The sequence below is a fragment of the Microtus oregoni genome, unplaced genomic scaffold (genome assembly GCF_018167655.1).
Source record: "Microtus oregoni isolate MIOR12 unplaced genomic scaffold, Mior012 000005F_ref0000423, whole genome shotgun sequence".
Lineage (NCBI taxonomy): Eukaryota > Metazoa > Chordata > Mammalia > Rodentia > Cricetidae > Microtus > Microtus oregoni.
In genome coordinates, this window is record NW_024543064.1 from 10,280,744 (window position 1) to 10,299,860 (window position 19,117).

The following is a 19,117-nucleotide window of genomic DNA, read 5'->3' on the forward strand; positions in this document are numbered from 1 at the left end:
AATTGTTTCCTGCTATTCTTCCGATGGGAACTCTGAGCTGAATGTGCCAGCATGGTCTGGTTCCGGGGAGGCCCTTCTTCTAAGGTGGTAGACGGCCTACTTCTCACTGTGTTCACATGGTGGAGAGAGCAAAGGAGATCTCTGGTGTCTTTTTTATAAGGGCACTGACCCCATTCACAAGGACCCCACCCTCTGAATCTGATTGGCCTCCCCAGTACCCTAGCTTCTAGAAGCCTCATATTTGCTGTTATGATTTTAATATAAAACACTGCAGGGAGGGCACATTCAGTCCATTGCAGAGAAAAAGATGGTTTGAAGAAAATTGGTTCATAATATTAGGGGTGGTAGAACCTGCCACTATTTAATACCAGATCTCTAAGTAGGCCCCCCCATAGACTAAAAACACTCCGTATGTGTCTTAGTTTTTTTTTTCCCATTGTTGTGACAAAATGTCATGGAAAAAACACCTTGGAGGGGAAAAGGTTCAGCGCCAAATCCCAGGTTACAGTTCATCATGGTAGGGGAATCAAAGTGGTAAGAAACTGAAGCTGCTAGTCACAACATATTTACACCCCAGTGCAGAGGGCAACGAATCAATGTATTCCGCGTCTACACTCTGCTCCCCTTTGCAATGTCCTTTCTCACTTTCGTTTTTATTTTTCTCTGTGTGCATGTGCACCTGCCATGGCGTAATGCGATCAGAAGACAACTCGTGGTGCTTGGTTTTCTCCTCCCGCCATGCATTTCCCAGGAACTGAACTCGGGTTGTTAGGCTTTGAGGCACAAGTGTCCTTACCAACTGTGCTGTCTAGATGGCACCCTTTCCATACTCCTATACAGTTCAGATTCTTCTGCCTAGGGAATGGCGCCACCCATGGTGTGGGTGGGATCTTCTCACCTCAGTTGAGGTGATGAAGATAATTCCCCATAGACACGCCCACAAGGCCAACCCAATCTAGACAGCCCCTCGGGGAGACTCTCATCCAGGGCGTTTCTAGATTTTGCTGAGATGATCACTAAAATTGACCATCACATCATGAGAGGTAAAACTGCAAAAGAGGCTAGCTCTGTGACCCGGGTGTAAGGAAGAATGTCTTTGGACTGTAAGTCCAAAACTCAGTGAGTCTGTCCACACTTGTTTCTCACTAATGGATACCAGCGGCAAAAACCTGCAGGTAGATGCAATGCAGTGAGAGGACATTGACAAAGCCTAGGGACAGGTAAGCGTTTAATGTGCTGCACTCACAAGGGAACTCTTGTAAAACAGGGGAAAAACCAGGATCAGAACAGGACCAGAAGAATGGGCAAGAGCTTGAACAGGAACTTTGCTGAGAGGGCCTGAGCACTTTCCGGGAAGTGCTGGGTGGGGGGGAGTTTAGTAATTAAGAAAGATCAAAGCAAAACAATGAACTCCCGTGGATGACACCTGTTGGACTTCCCAGCTCCTCTGTGCCAAGAGCAATTACTGTCAAAGACATGGGTGTGTGGTAATATTAATTTCACAGGATTAGTCCAAAACAAACTAGCACAGATACTCTGCGGTACCTGGAAGCGTTCCATGAGCTAAAATTTGTATGTATATTTGGGTAGTGAAATCCCATGCCTCGGTACGGAAGACCCAGGCAGCTAGGGAAGCTCTCGTGCAGACCCAGGCGTCCTGGCTCATGCGGCTTACCCTGGTAATTATTCACAATGCCTCCATTTATCCAGCTGGACAGTGCACAGCCTGATGTCTTTGAGTACTAGACAGCACCATGGTTACTCTAGTCCCCGGAAAGTGGCCCCTTTCCCCTCCTACCAAAGTCTAACTCTTCCTCTGACCCCAGCCTGTGGCTGTCTTAGACCCTCTCTCTCCCTCACTGTCACAGAGAGCGAGCTCTGTTGTCCTGTGATTTCATAATGCGAAAGAGAGCCTCGTCTATAACGGGAAAAGAGGCGGTCAATCGTTTAAGACCCCTGAAGACAAGGCTGGGAGTGGTGGGGCCCCCCTTTACTCCTGCACTTAGCAGGCAGAGGCCAGCCTGCTCTACACGGTGAGACCCTGTCTCAAAAACCAAACCAACAAACAGAAAAAGGCATGGGCATGAAATCAGACTTCATCTGGGCTATTCGTATTTCATTGCTTCCTCTGGCTCCCAGGTAACCCCGAACACCTAGCTAAGTCACCTTTGCCAACCAAGGGCTGACATGGGAAAGGCTCCTTCCCGTCAGAGGGCCTGTGTATACAAAAGCAGCTGCACTTTTCATTCCAGAAGAGGCTTTGGCCCTCTCTGGGAGAAAACAGATACTAGTGTAGAGATGACTGCATACTGGGGTAGGGTGGGGGTGGGGCTGATTGGAGCTCCTCTCCGCTCCAGGTGCTCCTGTCTCCGCCCAACCAGGTGACTGCCAGCGCCAATCCCAGCAGTACTGGAGTTGACTGAACTATCAGAGTGAGGTGGGTGCAGTGTCTTTTAAAACATTTTGTGGTCGGTCGACGGGATGGCAACTTTAAGACCCAGTGCCCACCCAGGTGGTGGTTGTGATCCTGTAAAAGGTATTCTCCCTCTCCCCACCCCTCTTTCCAAACTGCCCGTCTGTTTGGAGTAGTGGGGCTGAACATTCCGCTCCTAGCCCAGGAAGACTTCGGGTGTCTGAGAGGCACCCCTCTTTCTGTTCTCTCCCTCCGGGGTCCTTGGGAATGGATGGCATGTCTCAGGTCTCCTCTCATGGACCTATGAATTCCATTGCGAGCAGTCTCGTGTCCCAGGTCTGGCGCTTCCTGGGCTGTGGACATGAAGAGGTTACTCCAGCCCTGGAGCCTGCTGGGCTGAGTTAGCACTTCCCCTCCACATTCAGGAGCTCTCCAAGCAACAGCCCCTTTTGCACCACGGAAAGGGGGTAGCAAAACGGGCTAGGGACACCCGCTGCAGTAAGTCGCATGCAGCAGGAGCTCTGTCAGCATGTGTCGTTCCGCGGCTTCCCACTGCCAGGCCAGGTTGCGGAGAACTGAACGGCAAAGGCATCTGGGGAAGTGAAGGATGAGCCAGCGACGACGGTGGCCCCCAGCTGCCGAGCGCCCGCTCAAGCTGCAGCGCACACCTCTTGCTATCTTCCCAGGCTGCAGCGGTCCCTGGGACCCAGAAGACCCTGGAGCCACGGAGATCCAGCCAGCACTCAGGAGCCCAGGACTGCCGCCTGTGAGGCCAGCTCCCCAGGGAGCCTGGGCAGCGTTTTGCTTGTAACTGGTTGCTGGGACGCAGCCGGACTGGAGCCCTCTTTAGCCAGCGTGGCCCAGGGCTGAGCAGCAATTTGTCTCGAGTCACAGGAGAGGCCCATCCATATCCAGGCTCCTTTTCTGAACAGAGGAAGTAACTCCAGTCGGGGCACCTTAAATTGGGCTCTACAGCTAAGCCTTGCAGCTCCCCAGGCTTGCAGAACCTTCAGGGTATCAGCATTTCTCACCTAGCTGGGCTCTGAGAAAAAACTGCAAGAAACAGAACAGAGTGCTGAGGGCAAGACGCCTTGCAAACTTTGGAGGGGAGGACATTGTTTTTGAAGGGGACAAGTGGCTCCAAATCTGCTAGTGCTCTTGGGATTGTGATAAATCCTGCTGGTGGGACACCAAGCATCCCATCACAGCCACAAGACCAACAGCAAGGACCTACGGCCATGGAGACCGTGCTGACAGCATCCAGTTCCCCCACGGGCCGGGTAACCTTCTCCCGTGTCTTCGGCCAGCAGTGCCAGCTGATGGAAGCAGGTAGGATGTGGCCAGAGGATGGGAAGCAGTCTTCTGGTAGTGGAGGTCTGTTTGTGTGTGTGTGTATGTGTGTACACACGCATGCATGTACAGCTGTCTGATCTTTCTCCATGTTATTCTGAGTGAGACTAACCTGGGATGTGATAGCTGACACTTGTCACTTTAAGTGGTTAACTTTTTAGGCCTGACTCTGAGATTTGAAGCTACCCCGGGGGCATGATGAGCGAGAGTCCCTGTTTCTCTTTTTGTTTGTTTTCTCTGGAGGGGAGCTGTGCCCAGAGAGATAAGGTAGAGCGCTGAGTGCACCCACCTTTTGGGGACAACTGTCAGTCAGTCCTGGACGAGTTGCCTTTCTGTCCCTTGCCTCTGATCCCAAGTGCTGCAGCAGCCATGCCTGAGGCTCTGTTGGAGTGGCTTCAATGCCCACATCGCATCTTCTCTGGCGCCTGACTCCGCTAGGGGATCTCTCGGGCTGCCTTTGCTCATAGGTCTGTCTGGTGTTTTAAGAAGAAGGGGAGAGTTGCCATCACTGAAGTCACAAGCTATGCCAGCCACCTTGTTAAGGTGTGCATTGGTCACAAATTCAGGTCGGGCACGGGTAGATGGCTCTGTGTGAACGGTCCCCGAGCGGGAGCCCACAAATGATACTTCAGGTGCGACATCAGAACTCGTGTGCTTGTTCCTCTGCTTCTATTTGTTTATATTTTGATTGAGGAAAGAACTGAGTTTGAAGTATATTTGTGTATTTTGCCTTGCGTCTCAGGAAGATGTTGGGAAGACCACTGTCTTAGGAGTCGGGCTGAGTCATGTGGACACTTTCATGGGTGATCCCAGGACCTTGGGATGATCCATCTCTGGGATATATCACTCTAGGTACAAAAACTAACAACTAGACTCAGGCTTTCCTGTTCCGCCCAGGCCGAGAGACTCCTGTGCTCTCAGGAGTGCTGCTTGGGAGAGGTGTCAAAGTCCTGCTCGTTTCCAAGACAGGATGCACAGAGAAGCAACTTGTGGCCTGTGCGGGCTTCGAGCTGGACGACCGAGGTTGGAGTTCCAGCTTTGCTTTTATAAGTTGTAAGTTGCTTGTCCTCAGACAAGATCTCTAGCATCCCCGTGCCCAGTCTTCTCATCTGTAGGGTGGAGGATACCAGGCAGCTTCGCATGGGGTCGTTGCAAAGGTGAAATAAGTTAGTCCATGGTGGGCACCGTTGTATAGGTTTGCGTGGATTTCTTGCTCTGCAGGGAGGGCTCAGTGAACTCCATGGGAGGAAATAGAAACGCTGAACATTCCTGTCTGCCCTACGGCAGAGATTGAGAAACTCCCATTCCTCCATCTGTCTGTGGAATATTTTATCTAGGAAGGTGACTTCCTTCCAGGAGGGCTGAGACTTGTCCTGCTTCTCTGAGGTTGCTGGGGTAAGGCTGATTAGATTTCTAAAGTGCCTGGGTCCCCTGGGGCTTTATCCTTCCTCCTTCTCAAGCACCCTGACCTAAACCAGGCCATGAGATCCTCAGTCTCCTTTGTGAAACCAAAAATAAATAAATAAATAAATAAAAAATAAAAAAAAAGAGAAATAAAACACCACCCAAACTCCCCACCTCCTTATGTCGAGAGAGCGCTGCAAGATAAAATAACAGTGGCTAGTCCTCTCTAGGGAGGACTCTCTCCCGGAAAGAACACAGGAAGGAATCGTTAGCCTGTAGTCAAAGAAGCTCACTAAATTAGGAGGTGGAAGGGATAAAGAGAAGCCCTGACTTCTCTCCAGCCATTTGTAGTCAGTATCATAAAAGAGAATGTGAACGTATGTTCGAACGACTTGCCGACTCCGTAGCTTGGCAGCTGGGTTAGTCATGGCTGTTCCCCAGGGAACAGCAGCTGTCAGCCCCATATATTCTTGAGGTGTTCCCCGTGTGCTCGCCATGGTGCCAAGACTTGCAGTATCTACAGGGTGAGGTATTGTCCTGGCTCAGGGGATGCTGGTCTGGCTGGCAGTAAAAATAAGTTATGTTGAGGAAATGAGACACTCTGGTTTCTTAACTATGCCAATTTCCTGGCCACCCTCCTTCTATTTGATGAAAACTATTTTCCATAATAAAAGAAGAAAAAAAAAACCTAACCAATTCCCACAGGCAAAGGAAACACTCAAGGTAGCCTGCAGGTTCACAGCCACGCCATTTGGGAATGAAATCTTTTTTTTTTGTTGTTGTTGTTCTTTGGTTTTTCGAGACAGGGTTTCTCTGTGGCTTTGGAGCCTGTCCTGGAACTAGCTCTGTAGACCAGGCTGGTCTCGAACTCACAGAGATCCGCCTGCCTCTGCCTCCCAGTGCTGGGATTAAAGGCATGCGCCACCATCGCCCGGCTGGGAATGAAATCTTTGGAGACATGCTTAAAGCCTGTGATGGTAACCTCAAAAAGATATGTCCCTGATGGTGATGCTGGTTAGCTGTTGACAACCATAAGTAACTCCTGTCAGGCTTAGGGGAAGAAGGTGTGTCTTGGAATGAAGTAGTAAGGATCTATAATAGGATATGGTGTGTGTGTGTGTGTGTGTGTGTGTGTGTGTGTGTGTATAGGATATGGTGTGTGTGTGTGAATAGGATATGGTGTGTGTGTGTGTGTGTGCGCACATGAGTACACGAGTGTGTGTGTGCACAAGTGTGTGTGTGCATATGTGTGTGTGTGTGTGTGAACATCAAGGATTTTGGAGATGGGGGTAGATTTTTGGCAACAAAAGTGACACTGGGCCTGAGTGAGACTCATATAATCCTGACCCAGTGAACCCCAGTCATTATATGAAGGCAGGCTTGCATGTAGAAAGAACATAGACTTCTTATTCATTTAGTTCCAGTTCAGTAGTTGCTAGCTGTATAAATTTTATAAACTCCAAAACTCTAGAGCAAACACTGGCATACAGCACCTCTAGGGCCAAATCTGTCCCACCACACTTCCTTTGGTAAATAAAGTTTTATTGACACACAGTCATACATACCCATTCAAATACTGTACATGCTGCTTCTGTGCTACAGTGGTAGAGCTGAATAGCTGTGACCAAGACCATGTGGTCTTTACCACTGAAAATACTGTCCAGTTCTTCATAGAAAAGCACTTTGCTGACTCTTGCTGTCTTAGTCAGGGTTACTATTGCTGTGATGAAACACTATGACCAAAAGCAACCTGGGGAGGAGAGGATTTATTTGCTCTACTCTTCCACACCCATGGTTCATCACTGAAAGAAACTGGGACAGGAACTCAAGTAGGGATGGAACCTGGAGGCAGGAGCTGATGCAGAGGCCACAGAGGAGTTCTGCTCACTAACTTGTTCCTCATTGGCTTGCTCAGCTTGCTTTTTTATAGAACCCAGGACCACCATGGGCTGGGCCCTCCCTCGTCAATCACTAAGAAAATGCCTTGCAGGCTTTTTATTGGACCTGTGGTCCAATCTTACGGAGGCATTCTCCCAATTGAGGTTCCCTCTTTTCAGATGACTCTAGCTTGTGACACTGGCTGTAGGGCAACAGATGTGACAGAGTGGCATAGACCCTGCTCAGGCCTGGGAGCTTGGCTCTGACTGGTGCTTCCTTGTGGAAACCTTTGATGTTGCAGGCTACCTTTGTTCCCTCACACCCTCTGCATCTGCCCATTATCACACTGCTGGTTTAGGAAACAGTCACATGGATGCGGAGGCCGTCGTGAAAATATAGACATGTGTCCAGGTCCATAGCCCCTGAGCTAGAGCCCCATCTTCACAGCCTATTTCCCAGTCAATAGTTAAGGTTTGGATATTGGATGAGTTTGCACTTAAACCTCTGTTAGCCTCATTCTAGATCGTATGCTCAAAATGGCCGCGTCAAGGGCTAGAGAGGCGGTTCAGTCATGGGGTGTTTGCCTACCACACGCAGGGACCAGGATTCCATCTCTAGCACCATATGAACCAAAAGAGATAAAACACCATTTCTGCAGATTCTTGGAACTGTGTCAGGTCTTGCCAAAGATGTTGAGGGGACCTTTGGGCAGGGGGGCTTGATGCTGTTGTGTACCTTTGCCCCTCACCATGGTCCTTCATCTCACTCCTGATGCCTGACCCCACGAAGGTGCTAGGTTTGGTGTGTGTGTGTGTGTGTGTGTGTGTGTGTGTGTGAGACAATTATGTCTAACTCTCACACAGGGATGTTCTTTTCCTGTTTCCTCTGAGCCTCTTACAGTGGGTGAGAGGTTAGCATGTCTACTCAGCTGTGGTAGGTGGAAGTTCCCTCCTTCCTGCCTGGCCTCCTCCGGATGGGAGCAGAAGGCCTCACTCCCATCGGGCGTGGGCTATCATTACCCAGCATCAGTCTGCGTTCTGATTGCTCTTTAACATTGCACCGAGGATGCTGGGGGAAGTCTGATGGGACAGACAGAAAGTGTCTTCTTCATTTGGTGTGGCTGAGCCATTGGTGTCTTGTGTGTCTGGTCACTGACCTGCAGAGTGTGTGACCAGACATGCCTCTGACTCTGTGTTTGGGTGTTTTTACTGAGGGCTGTTGACCTCCTCACCCCTGCTCTGTGTGTGTGTGTGTGTGTGTGTGTGTGTGTACAGGTGTATGTACCTGTGTACATTCTTCTTCAGGGTCTATCTACCTTGATTTTGAGACAGAGACACTCACTGATCTAGAGATCACAGATGGTAGAGTAGGTCAGACTGTCAGTGAACTCCTAGGATCCGCCTAGCTGTGCCTCCCAACACTGAGTTTATGAGCATACAGCACCGTGTGTAGGACTTTCACATTGGCTGTGGAGATTCAACCCAGCTCCTTGTGCTCGTGTGGCGAGCACTATATTGGCTTTGCTATCTCCTCACTTTTGGTTTCTTTCTTTCTTTTTTTTTTTTTGAGATGGGATCTCATAGAAGCCAGGCTGAGTTCAGACTCTCTGTGACTGATGCTGGCCTTGAACCCTTGATCCTCCTCTCTCCACTTTCCATATGACTGGATTGCAGATGTGTGCCACCATGCTCAGCCTACGCTTTGTTTCTGATGGCAACACTCTAGGGCAAGGGGAAAGGTTGAGATTTGACCAAATAGTGATGGGTATGGCAGAAACATAAGAAGAATGTCCATGTTGGGGAAAGTCAGGCATCAACACCATCCTTGGCTTCATCTTTGAAAAAAGGATTAAGTGACTACGAGTTTCCTTCTTGGGGTCAGCCTCCTTAATGCTGGAAGTCCCCTGAGGAGTGGGGCCCAGAAGGTGCATTTTCTGGTAGGCGTGGCTCCCCATCGATCTCTCCTTTGGACGTGGTTAGCTGATCCCTTTCGCAGGAACTGTTTTAATGGACCCAGTGTGGCCCGTTGTCTGATGTAGCTCCTAAAATTAGGTTTGCTTTCCTTTGCTTGTGTTTCCAAACTTTACCCCGACAACAGCGTCAGTATGGGCAAAGCTCTCAGCCAGATGAGCACCCAAAGTTCTTCCCAAAGGAAACAAGAGTGGTTGCAGGTTTCACAGACTAGAGGGAAAACAGTCCCCCAACCATGTGCCTAGAAATGAGACTGGTTTTGGAGTGAAACTCAACCTAACATGGGAATTGATAGGCAAAACAGGGGTGAGGAGGGCTCCCCTGTGACCAAGGGCAACCGGCCAAGCAGTAAGTGTTATTAGGGGGCTTGAAGGTGTCAGCATTAAGGTAGGGGAGCTTGTCAAAGTGAGACTCTAACCACTGTGAAAATTCTGTCCCAAGGTGGCACTGGGATTCCGTCCACCCCTTTTGTCCCCCACCTCTCACAGCAGGGACATTCAGACCTGGCGAGTCACCTACCCCAGGTTTTAGTACAGTCTGTGACTATGTCTTTCTTTTGAATCCATTCCATGCCTGTCCATTGTCGTGAGCCTGCAAGGTAGGAGCTAGACAAAACAGACACAGTGTCTAGGCTTTGACTGCAAAGGGACACACATTTCCCCCATCTTTTGTGCCAGTGTCTTCCTCAAGGTCCGTACATAGTCTTCCTTTTAACCCTCATGAAGTAATGCAGCGTGTCCAGGGGACAACCTGGGTCTGAGTCACTAACGTGAAGATCACGCCAATGGGTTTCCATCTGAGAACAAAGCCAAAGCCAAGATGACTGCTGAGCCACCAAGCAGGGATCCGTATGCAATCTGGGATTTTCGGAACCTTAAATTCTTGCCTTTGATCTTCTGAAGTCATTCTCAGCAAGCCATGGTAAGGACACAGCAAGATGCTTGACAAGAAGACTGGATTGAGGAGGAGAGTGAAGAGAAGCCAGGGGAAAGCTGGGCCACCAGTCTCTGCTAGTCTAAGGGACAACAGAAGTGACATGGTTCAGGGCAGACAGTGGGAGGAGGTGATCCATGGGGCTAGAACAAGTCAGAAGTCTTGATCTTGAACACAGCGTGAGAAGTGAGTCTCAGAAGGACAGTCTATACTGGATCTCTGGAGTCTCTGCTTGACCTCAGTCCTATCAGCCTTGGAAACCACAGGACTCCAGACAGCAGGGAGAGCTCCTGACTCTGGGTCAGCTGAGCTATATGGGGTATCCTTTCGATGTCTACGCTAGAGCCAGATGCCCACCAAGAAGACAGAAGCAGGTCTTCAGTTAGATCTATGCATTTAGTGAAGCAGTTCCCTGGGTAGAGGCATGGGGGATGTGACTGCCCATGGACTATATGCAGGGAGGCAAGGAGTCAGGGCTGGAAGGTGCCCTGTGTTCTAACAGTTGGGTCATACCCTTGTGAGTATGGGGGAGCCATACCGATGAAGTACTGGGACAGGGAGAAGGGAAGGAGGAAATTAGGATTGGAGGTGCTCAGGACCAGAACCTTCTCTCCTCTCTACCAGGACACACCCCTTCTGTCTGTCTGAGAATACCCAAGATTGTGGAATTGGATTTAGCAGTCAGGTCAACCAGTGCTGAGATTATCACGGACAGTTGGAGCCAGGCCTGATGGAGGCCAAGAGCAGCCTTGGGAGAGACACACAGCTGGACTGTGGACTCTTCTGATTTAATTTTGGTCATAGCCATTGAACAAGAATAACTGGACTCCGCTTTCTGCGTTGAGCTATTTTCTCTCCACATTGTAGGGATGCCATGCTTCTGTCCCCAGCTTCCTGTCATCACTGTCGGCCAGGGCCATCCTGGGGTCATTTCTCTGTAGGTAGCCTGCCTTTTCCAAGCATGTGCCTTTATTTGTCCTGCAGGCTCTGTGGTTTTACTATAACATGCCTCAGAGTGGATCTAATTTTATTTATTCTATTTGGGGCATAACTGTTCAGATCTGAGGATTTGTGCCTCGGGTCTGAAGAATGTGCAGTCTCCCCTCCCTTTTCCTTCCCTCCCTCCCCTCCCCCTTTGTTCCCTCTCTTCTCTTTTCTTCCATTCCATCCCTTTCCCACTCTTTCTCCCCCCTCCCCTCCCCTCCCCTCTCCTCTTCCTTCCCTTGTTTCTCCTTCTCTTTTAATAAGGTCTCACTATGCAGCTAAGTCTGGAGCTGAACTCAAGACCCCTGGTCTCGGCCACGCAAGGGCTGGGTTTGCAGGCATGCGCCCCCACCAGCTTCAGCAGGTTTATTTCTCTGAACAAGATCTCCCTCCCTTCTTTCCATCCTCCTATACACTCCTCATCTGCACAGGACCTTTCAGTCTGAACTCTGTCATACTTCCCATCCCCGCCTCTGTAAAACAACTTAAAAACAATATCCCGCTTCATTAATTTTCTCTCTGGCTGTGTTTAATCTACAGTCAACTTCAGACGATCTGATTTTTATTTAAATGCCTTTTTCTCAACCTCCAGAGGTTATGTGTGGGTAGCTTTCAAATCTCCCAGATACTCTTTTATATTGTATGGTAATCTCTTGTCTCTCTGGCTCTTATCTTTAATTTGCTTGACCATTTAAACCAGTAGTTCTCAAATTCCCTGATGCTGCGACCCTTTAATATACTTTCTCATGTTGTGGTGACACCCAACCATGTAATTACTTTTGTTGCTACTTCATAACTGTAATTTTGCTACTGGTATGAGCAGTAATGTAAACATCTGTATTTTCTGATGGTCGTAGGCGGCCTCTGTGAAAGAAGGGTCAATCAAGCCCTGACGGGATCACACCCCACAGGTTGAGAACCATTTATCCGAACCATCTATCTGATGAAGGAATTTCACGCTCTACATCTGGAGCTCTTGGGGGCAACTCTTGGTGCCTTTGACTCCTGTTCAGGATGGTCCCTTGTGTGCTTTGTAAGTTTTTATTTTGCATTTGTGTTTTGGGGCTTTCCCTTGATACATTATTTGATAGTATTTTGATATTATTTGATATACTGTACCTTGAGAGATACCATTATCATCGTGAATGCTAAGTTCCAGGCCGAGGATTTCCTCAAATTCCTAGTACTGTAAATTTGAACCTAATATTTTGAAGGTTGGGGCAATGAGTAATTTGAGAATATCCTGTTTCTAGTATTCCCACCCTCTCTGTGTAGTAGACAGGGTTCCTCATATTTAAAAACAGATTTGCTTTTTTAAATTGTATTTGTATGCGCGTGTGTGCGCGTGCACGCGCGTGTGTGTATATACATGCATGTGAGTACAGTTGCCTGGGGAGACCAAAAGAGGGCATCAGAACTCGTGGAGCTGGAGTTACAGGCAGTGGTGAGGTGCTTGATGTGGGTGCTGGGAATTGAACTCAGGTCCTCTGTAAGAGCCATCTCTCCAGACCCCAAGTTTTCTCATACTTTTTTTGCTTGTATGCCGAGTCCTCTATATTTTTGAAGGTGAAATTGTGTATCTGTGTGTGTGTGTGTGTGTGTGTGTGTTTGTGTGTGCATAGCTGTTCTGACTTCTTCATCCCAGCAATGTAAGACTCAAGCATCATTTAACAAGGTCAGCAAGGCCTCCGAACCGAGTACCAGCCTGTTCATCTGAGCTGGGACTCAGACTTTCAATTCCGTATTTCATCCCTTTATTCTGTGGGTGTATTTGTTTCCTCTGCCGCTGTAACAAACTTTCATAGACCTGTTGGCTTGAAGCAATAGACTTTTATTCGCATCCATTTTGGAAGACAGAAGTCTGAAATCAGGGTGTCCGCAGGCCTGTACCCCTCCTCCTGAGCTCTTGGGAAAAAACTGCTCCTTATCTCTTCTGGTTCCTAGCGACCGCTGGTACTCCTTAGTGTGTGTCCACAGCACCCCATCCCTGCTTCTATGGTTACATTGCTCCCTCTCTTGCGATCTGTCTGTCTGTCTTAGGAAGGTGGGGTGTCATATAGTACCTGAAGATCCCTGAAAACCTTCTTGTAACTAAACCCTTAAATCAATCCATCCATAGAGATCCTTTACCAGGTGAGTTAACAGGTAAATGCCAGTGAGCTGGACGTGGGTATCTTTTGATGGGGAGTATTTTAGCCTCAGGAAGACTGTGCTATGAGAACTCATCTTTATGTGTACAAGGATGTCCACTGTATTTCTAAATAGCACGTAGACTTCTTCCCTCTCCACATTGGTCTATCATATCTGTTCTCTGGAAACAAGATATTCCAAAGGATCTCCAGGCTGGAGAGAGGATGTTCACCTCTTGCACAGAACTGCCTCCCAGGGGCTAGAGGCTGAGGACATTGAGGTGTAGGTACTGACTATCGGGAGGTGACTCTTCTCCATCCCGATGCGGCAGAAAAGCTGGGCTTTGCTTAAGTTCGTAAGACCCAGTGTGTGATATCCCAGGACGGGCCCAAGCTTCTCTCGCTGCTTCATCTCGATTTTCTGTTGGCCTGTGTTCACTCCCATCTGTGTCTCTTGGTTCTTGCGTGTGACTGATCATGGCTTTTTTTTTCTCCCATTTCATCAATGGCAACTCCATGTGACCGCTTGTGACAGACCTTGAAGCTGTTTGTCCTGTTTGCTCCAGACACTGCACAGGACATCCACCTGCGAGTTTCTCAGGTACTTACTGTGTGCCAGTGGACAACACCAAGACTAGAGCAGGACCAAGCCTGGAGCTGGCTCTTGCTGTGAGCGGAGTGGGTTTGGGACATTCTGTCCTGGGACAGCCAAGCAAACTGAGTCAGAGGCTGTGTCATGCGTCTCGTAGTTCTTTAGGGGGCATAGAGACTGTGCAGCCATTGCAAAGCCAAACACCCAGTGCCCTTGGGTAATGCCTTGGAGGGATGATAGCAGCTTTTGGCTGCCTTAACTCTAGAGGAGATCAGAGGGAGGAAATAGCTCATGTGTGTGATTTTGGTTCCTGTCCCTTGATGTGCCGCCACCTTCTGCTGGTAGCTAAAACCTTAACTGCGAGTGTTTTTAGAGCCAGTGGTATTTCTTGGGTCCTCACCACCTAGTACATACCACAAGTTTCTTCGTGGCTGGAAGCATACTTTGTGTTCCACACTGCAGTCCTGGAGATTGATTGATTGGTGGGCTAGTGTGTCCCCGCTCCGTGAAGGTGAACAGCCCCTAAGAGATGAGCTGGGAGTTGTGTAGAGTAGATTCTAGGACCTAAATTCTCTGAGACCAAGAGCGACAGAGAAGACCACTCCCTGGTACTCTCAGCCCAATGACAACAGGAGGAATGGCAGGGCTCCATCAAGGGTCTTCTGAGAAGTGTTACCTTTGTGCATAGATTGCCTTGGAAGGATGATGACGGGCATCATGCGGTTTCCCTTATCCAGAAAGACACAATAAAAAAGGTAGTAATCTCCGATGCCTGGGGGACAGCTTTTCCAAGCTGCACTGCCCGTGCCCCCCTGAACTTGGATGATAACCAGTGTGGCCAGACCAAGTGAGGCTATATGTCTATTGTTCATAAGAAGAATGAGATGTGCTCTTTCCAAACTAGAGCCGATGCCCAGTATAAAGAAAGCAATGCCATGTGCAAGTTAGTAACCTGGGTCAGCCTGGGGGCAGAAGGAGCTGGACTAATACAGGGGTACACGCTTGTAATCCCAGCACCGAGGCGGATCCCTGGGGCTCACTGAACTAGATCAATAAGTTCATGGCAGGGAGATGTGACCAGGTCTTGGAAAACAAGATAGGTGGTTTCTGAGGAATGATATCTGGGGTTGACCTCTAGCCTTCACATGTACACACACACACACACACACACACACACACACACACCCCACAGTGTGGGTCAGTTAAGGAAAGGATATGAGACAGGCAAAGACAGCCTTTGCTTCTAGCTGACCTGCAGAAATTTAACAATTTAAAGAAAACTCCAACCAGGTTTTAGCAGCCAATCAGCTTTTCTTCCTGTTACAGAGTTCTTGGATGTTGTTTCATGCCAGAGACACAGTTTCTCTCCAGGAGGACAGTAACTGGGGTTATTCAAAAAGCTAGTGGCATTAACCTGTGTTCTTGTGGCAGAGAAAGACACTCTTGCCTTCTCTAGCTTAAAGGACAGCCCCTCTCTTTTGGGGCTGATGAGAAAGGTCGTGAGACTTTTAGGGGGACTTTGAGGAACCACATGCTCCCCTGCACAAAGCTGGCTGAGGCAGCTGAAACTGCTTTGGGCTCGAGGCCTCCAGCCAAGGAGGCTCCAGCTACCGCAGTTCGGTCCCTTGAGTGCTAAGCGGTCATTAGAACTCTACTGTGTCAGGTGGTGGTACCACCCTGGTTGTCCCCAATTCAAACAAAAGTTCCTTTGTTGCCACTGGCCTTTGGAAATAGAACTGTGGAGCCACGTTGGGGCCAGAAGGCGGCCAGTGGGGCCTTCTGAGCTTTGCTCAGTGAAGTGGCCCTGATAAATGAGCCCCATGCTGTGTGAGAGGAGCCGTTCCCCACAGCTGTTCTTTTGATTGACTCAGGAATTAGGGAATGATCGGGGAAATGGCTCAGTTGCTTAAATGTTTGTCATGCAAGCTTGAGGACCTGAGTCTGGATCCCAGGCACCCATATAAAAAGTTGGGCATCATTTGTACATGTCTGTAACTCCGTTTGGGGAGACAGAGACAGGAGGATCCCTGGGGCTTACTGACCAGCCAGCCAGACCCAAACAGTGAGATCCAGATTGCTCTGTGCTGGTCAGTTTTTGTCAATCTGATACAAGCTAGGGTCATTTGGAAAGAGGGAACCTCAATGAGAAAATGACCTTCCCCCATCAAATTGGTCTATAGGCAAGCCTTTGAGGCATTTTCTTGATTGATGGTTGATGTGGGAGGGGCCAGATCACTGTGGGTGGTGCCATTCCTGGGCAGATGAGCTGAGATATATAAGGAAGCAAGCTGAGCAAGCCACAGGGAGCAAACCAGTAAGTGGTATTACTGCACGGTCTTTGCTTGAGTTGCACCTGCAGGTTCCTGCCTTGAGTTCCGGCCCTGGCTTTCTTTGACGATGGACTGTGGTGTGGATACGTGAGATGAAATAAACCCTTTCTTCTCCAACTTGCTTTTGATCATGGCATTTTATCACAGCGATAGAAAGAAAACTAAGACATCCTGTCTCAAGAAATAATGTGGAGAGCAAATGAGGAAAACATGACATTGACCTTTGACCTCTACACATATGAGCACACACTTGTTGGGGAAAACTAAAGTGAATGCTGGGAGGAAAGAGGCACGGTCAGAGAGAAGCCATGGAACCTGCTGGAGTGGGACAGATCTTTACCTGATAAGCCACAGCCATGTGGCAATACACAGATTACTAGAAATGGGTTAAATTCAGATGTAAAAGTTAGCCAATAAGAAGCTAGAGCTAATGGGACAAACAGTGATTTAATTAATACAGTATCTGTGTGGTTATTTGAGGGCCAGGAACCAACAAGTGGCCCCCTCCTTACTACAGCTGAGGACTTGGGAAACTGGAGAGGACAGAAAGAAAATGTTGTTTTGAAGATGAAAGAGAAAATATGAGGATGCTCTAGACAGATTTGGTTTGTGAGGAGGATGGAGTTGGCGGGCTTGCAGCATCCATCTCTTCTTGTCTGATCCAGTGAGTAGATGTAGGTGCATCCTAAGCTCTGTAATGTGCCTTGTCTAAGATTCCCAGTGAATGCACAATCTCTTGATCCTAGAGCCTCATAACCCCAGTATCTAGTCTTTAGTTGTGGGATTGGCTGGGACGCTATTTGATTGAACTGACTCTTTATGAATGTGTGCTTATGAATGTGCTCTGGTGTGTGCAGGTACACATGTGTATGCTATGCACCTATGCACAGAAACCAGACCTCGACATGACTTGTTCCTCTGGTATCATCTACTTTGCTTTTGAGACAGAGTCTCTTGCTGCCTGGAGTTCACCTAGTAGACTCATGGACTGGCCAGTGAGCCCCATGGGACCCCCCTGTCTGCCTTGTCTTTGTCACCATTGTACCGTTTCATTTTTTTTAAATGTGGGCTCTGGGGGGTTGAACTCGGGTCCTTGTGTTTGCAAGTAGAAGAGATAGATAGTTACTGCCTACTTTCAGTGTGTCTGCAAGAAGGTGGTCCAGTGACACCAGAGGTGACTTCAGTCAGGGGACAGTGACTCTGGGATGATGAGCACAGGAGAGTAGGGGAGCGTAGAGCTCTCTCCTTCCCTGATGGAGGAGAGAGCTGGAGTCTAGTGTTGGAGGGTGGGAGTGGCAAATATTTTAGACCTGTTTCCCCAATCCCTTTTGATCTGCTGTGTCAGTTTCAACAAGGATGTTTTAGAGACTCTGCCCATCAGTATTTGGTACTTGGGCTCATCTAGGATGATACCGTCTTTCTTGGCTGATGCTTAAGGAATGGGCTGTTAGCAGTGGGGCTATGAAGCCTTTCTGAGGGGAGGAGGTCTGAGTTAGAACTCATGCTGGCAAGCTGCAGGGATGGGAGTGCTGGAGAGCCCCGAGGCAGACCTGAGCAGCCCAGAGCAGCCCTGATACCCTGTATTCTGGGCTGACTTCATGAACCTGCTACTGAGATTGAGCCATGGAGAGACCCCATTAAGCCCAGATAGTGGTCTTCAGCCATCTCTGTGCATCAAGAGGCTGACTAGAGGGGTGCCCTTTAAACAGGGCTTAACACCCCCAATTTCTAAGGCTGGGAAGGAGTGAGGCTCCTGCTTTCTGATGTTTCCAGGTAGGGTGCCACTGATCTCTCATCTATACCAATTTTCCCCGCGCTGAGATCTTCCTTCTACTGTACATGCCTCTTAGAAGACCAGAGACAAGCATTTTGAGTACATGTATCCCATCACCTGGTAGGGTCCACGATGCTCTTATATCTGCAACTTAAAATCTGTGAGAGAGCCTGTCTTAAAAGATGGTGGAAAGTGGTTTTTCAGAAGATGCCAGACATTGCTCTCCGGCTTCCATAGACTGCCTACACATGCAACTGCATGCAAACATGCACACATGTGCTCACACACATGTGCACACACACACACACACACACACACACACACAGAGAGAGAGAGAGAGAGAGAGAGAGAGAGAGAGAGAGAGAGAACAAGAACCTTGAGTGGCTCCTACTTCAGGTGTCTAGAGAATCACTGAACTGTGATGGTTTTCAATATGGGTCTCAAACAAGTCATCCTCAGAATTTTGTTAGAGATGCATATTTTGGAGGTGTGCTTTTTTGGGTCAGAAACTCCAGGGATGAGGTCCTGAACTCCATGTTTCAACAATACCCATCCCTCACCCCCACCCTACCCCTGGGGCTTTCAACGCTGCCAAGGGCTTGGGAAGCCATGCACCAGCGTTTACAGCAAACTTGAAGGAGCTGCCAGGTCTTAGTGTGCCACTTCCTCTGGAAATGGGGACCAAATACCAGTACCAACAGGAACCTTAGGGTTTCTCTTGCTGTGAAGAGACACCATGGGCAGGGAAACTCTTATAAAGGAAATAGTCAACTGGGGCTAGCTAGTCAGAGGCTTAGTCCAGTATGGTCATGGCAGGAAGTGTGGTGTTTCTCAGGTAGACCTGGTACTGGAAGAGGAGCTGAGAGTTCCTGGATTAGCAGGCAGCAGGGGAGAGAGAAAGAGGGAGGGAGGGAGGGAGGGAGGGACGGAGAGAGAGAGAGAGAGAGAGAGAGAGAGAGAGAGAGAGAGAGAAGACCGGCAGCCAGGGACCTGGCTTAAGCATTTGGAACCTCAGAGCCCAAACCCAGCCACACATTTCCTCCAACAAGGCCATTCCTCCTAATAGTGCCACCCTGTGGTGAACAATTGGAATCTATGAGCCTATGGGGACCATCTCTATTGAAACCACCACAACAAGGTATTTGCCAGTCTTGCTGGAAAGGGGCAGTGGAGCCCCTTGCACTGAGAAGCCTCGATTCACCCTCCTGTGGTCTCAGCCGTGCCACCCTAAACTCAGAGTGCTGCTCTGAGGCCCTGAAAGTCCACTAAGCATCCAGGGGGCCATCTTAACCAAAATTAAAATGTGCATGAATGGTGCAGAATGGTGCAAGTCTTTGGAGGAGTGGGGGTGGGAAAGCTA

The 19,117-nt window shown here is 48.9% G+C and overlaps 1 protein-coding gene across 5 annotated transcripts in view; it reads left to right on the forward strand.

Moving 5' to 3' along the window:
* The first annotated feature begins 2,865 nt into the window (after nucleotides 1–2,865).
* Nucleotides 2,866–19,117, forward strand: part of Kazn (kazrin, periplakin interacting protein) — a 912,767-nt gene continuing 896,515 nt past the window's right edge. For 3 of the 5 annotated variants that reach the window (XR_005974328.1, XM_041651457.1, XM_041651458.1), the window contains exon 1: nucleotides 2,866–3,742. Coding sequence is in view for 3 of the 5 variants with exons in the window: in XM_041651457.1 (XP_041507391.1) it covers nucleotides 3,652–3,742 (91 nt within the window). In the remaining 2 variants the exon portion in view is untranslated. The remainder of the gene's footprint in view (nucleotides 3,743–19,117) is intronic. The other 2 variants (XR_005974329.1, XM_041651462.1) reach the window with 1 other exon arrangement.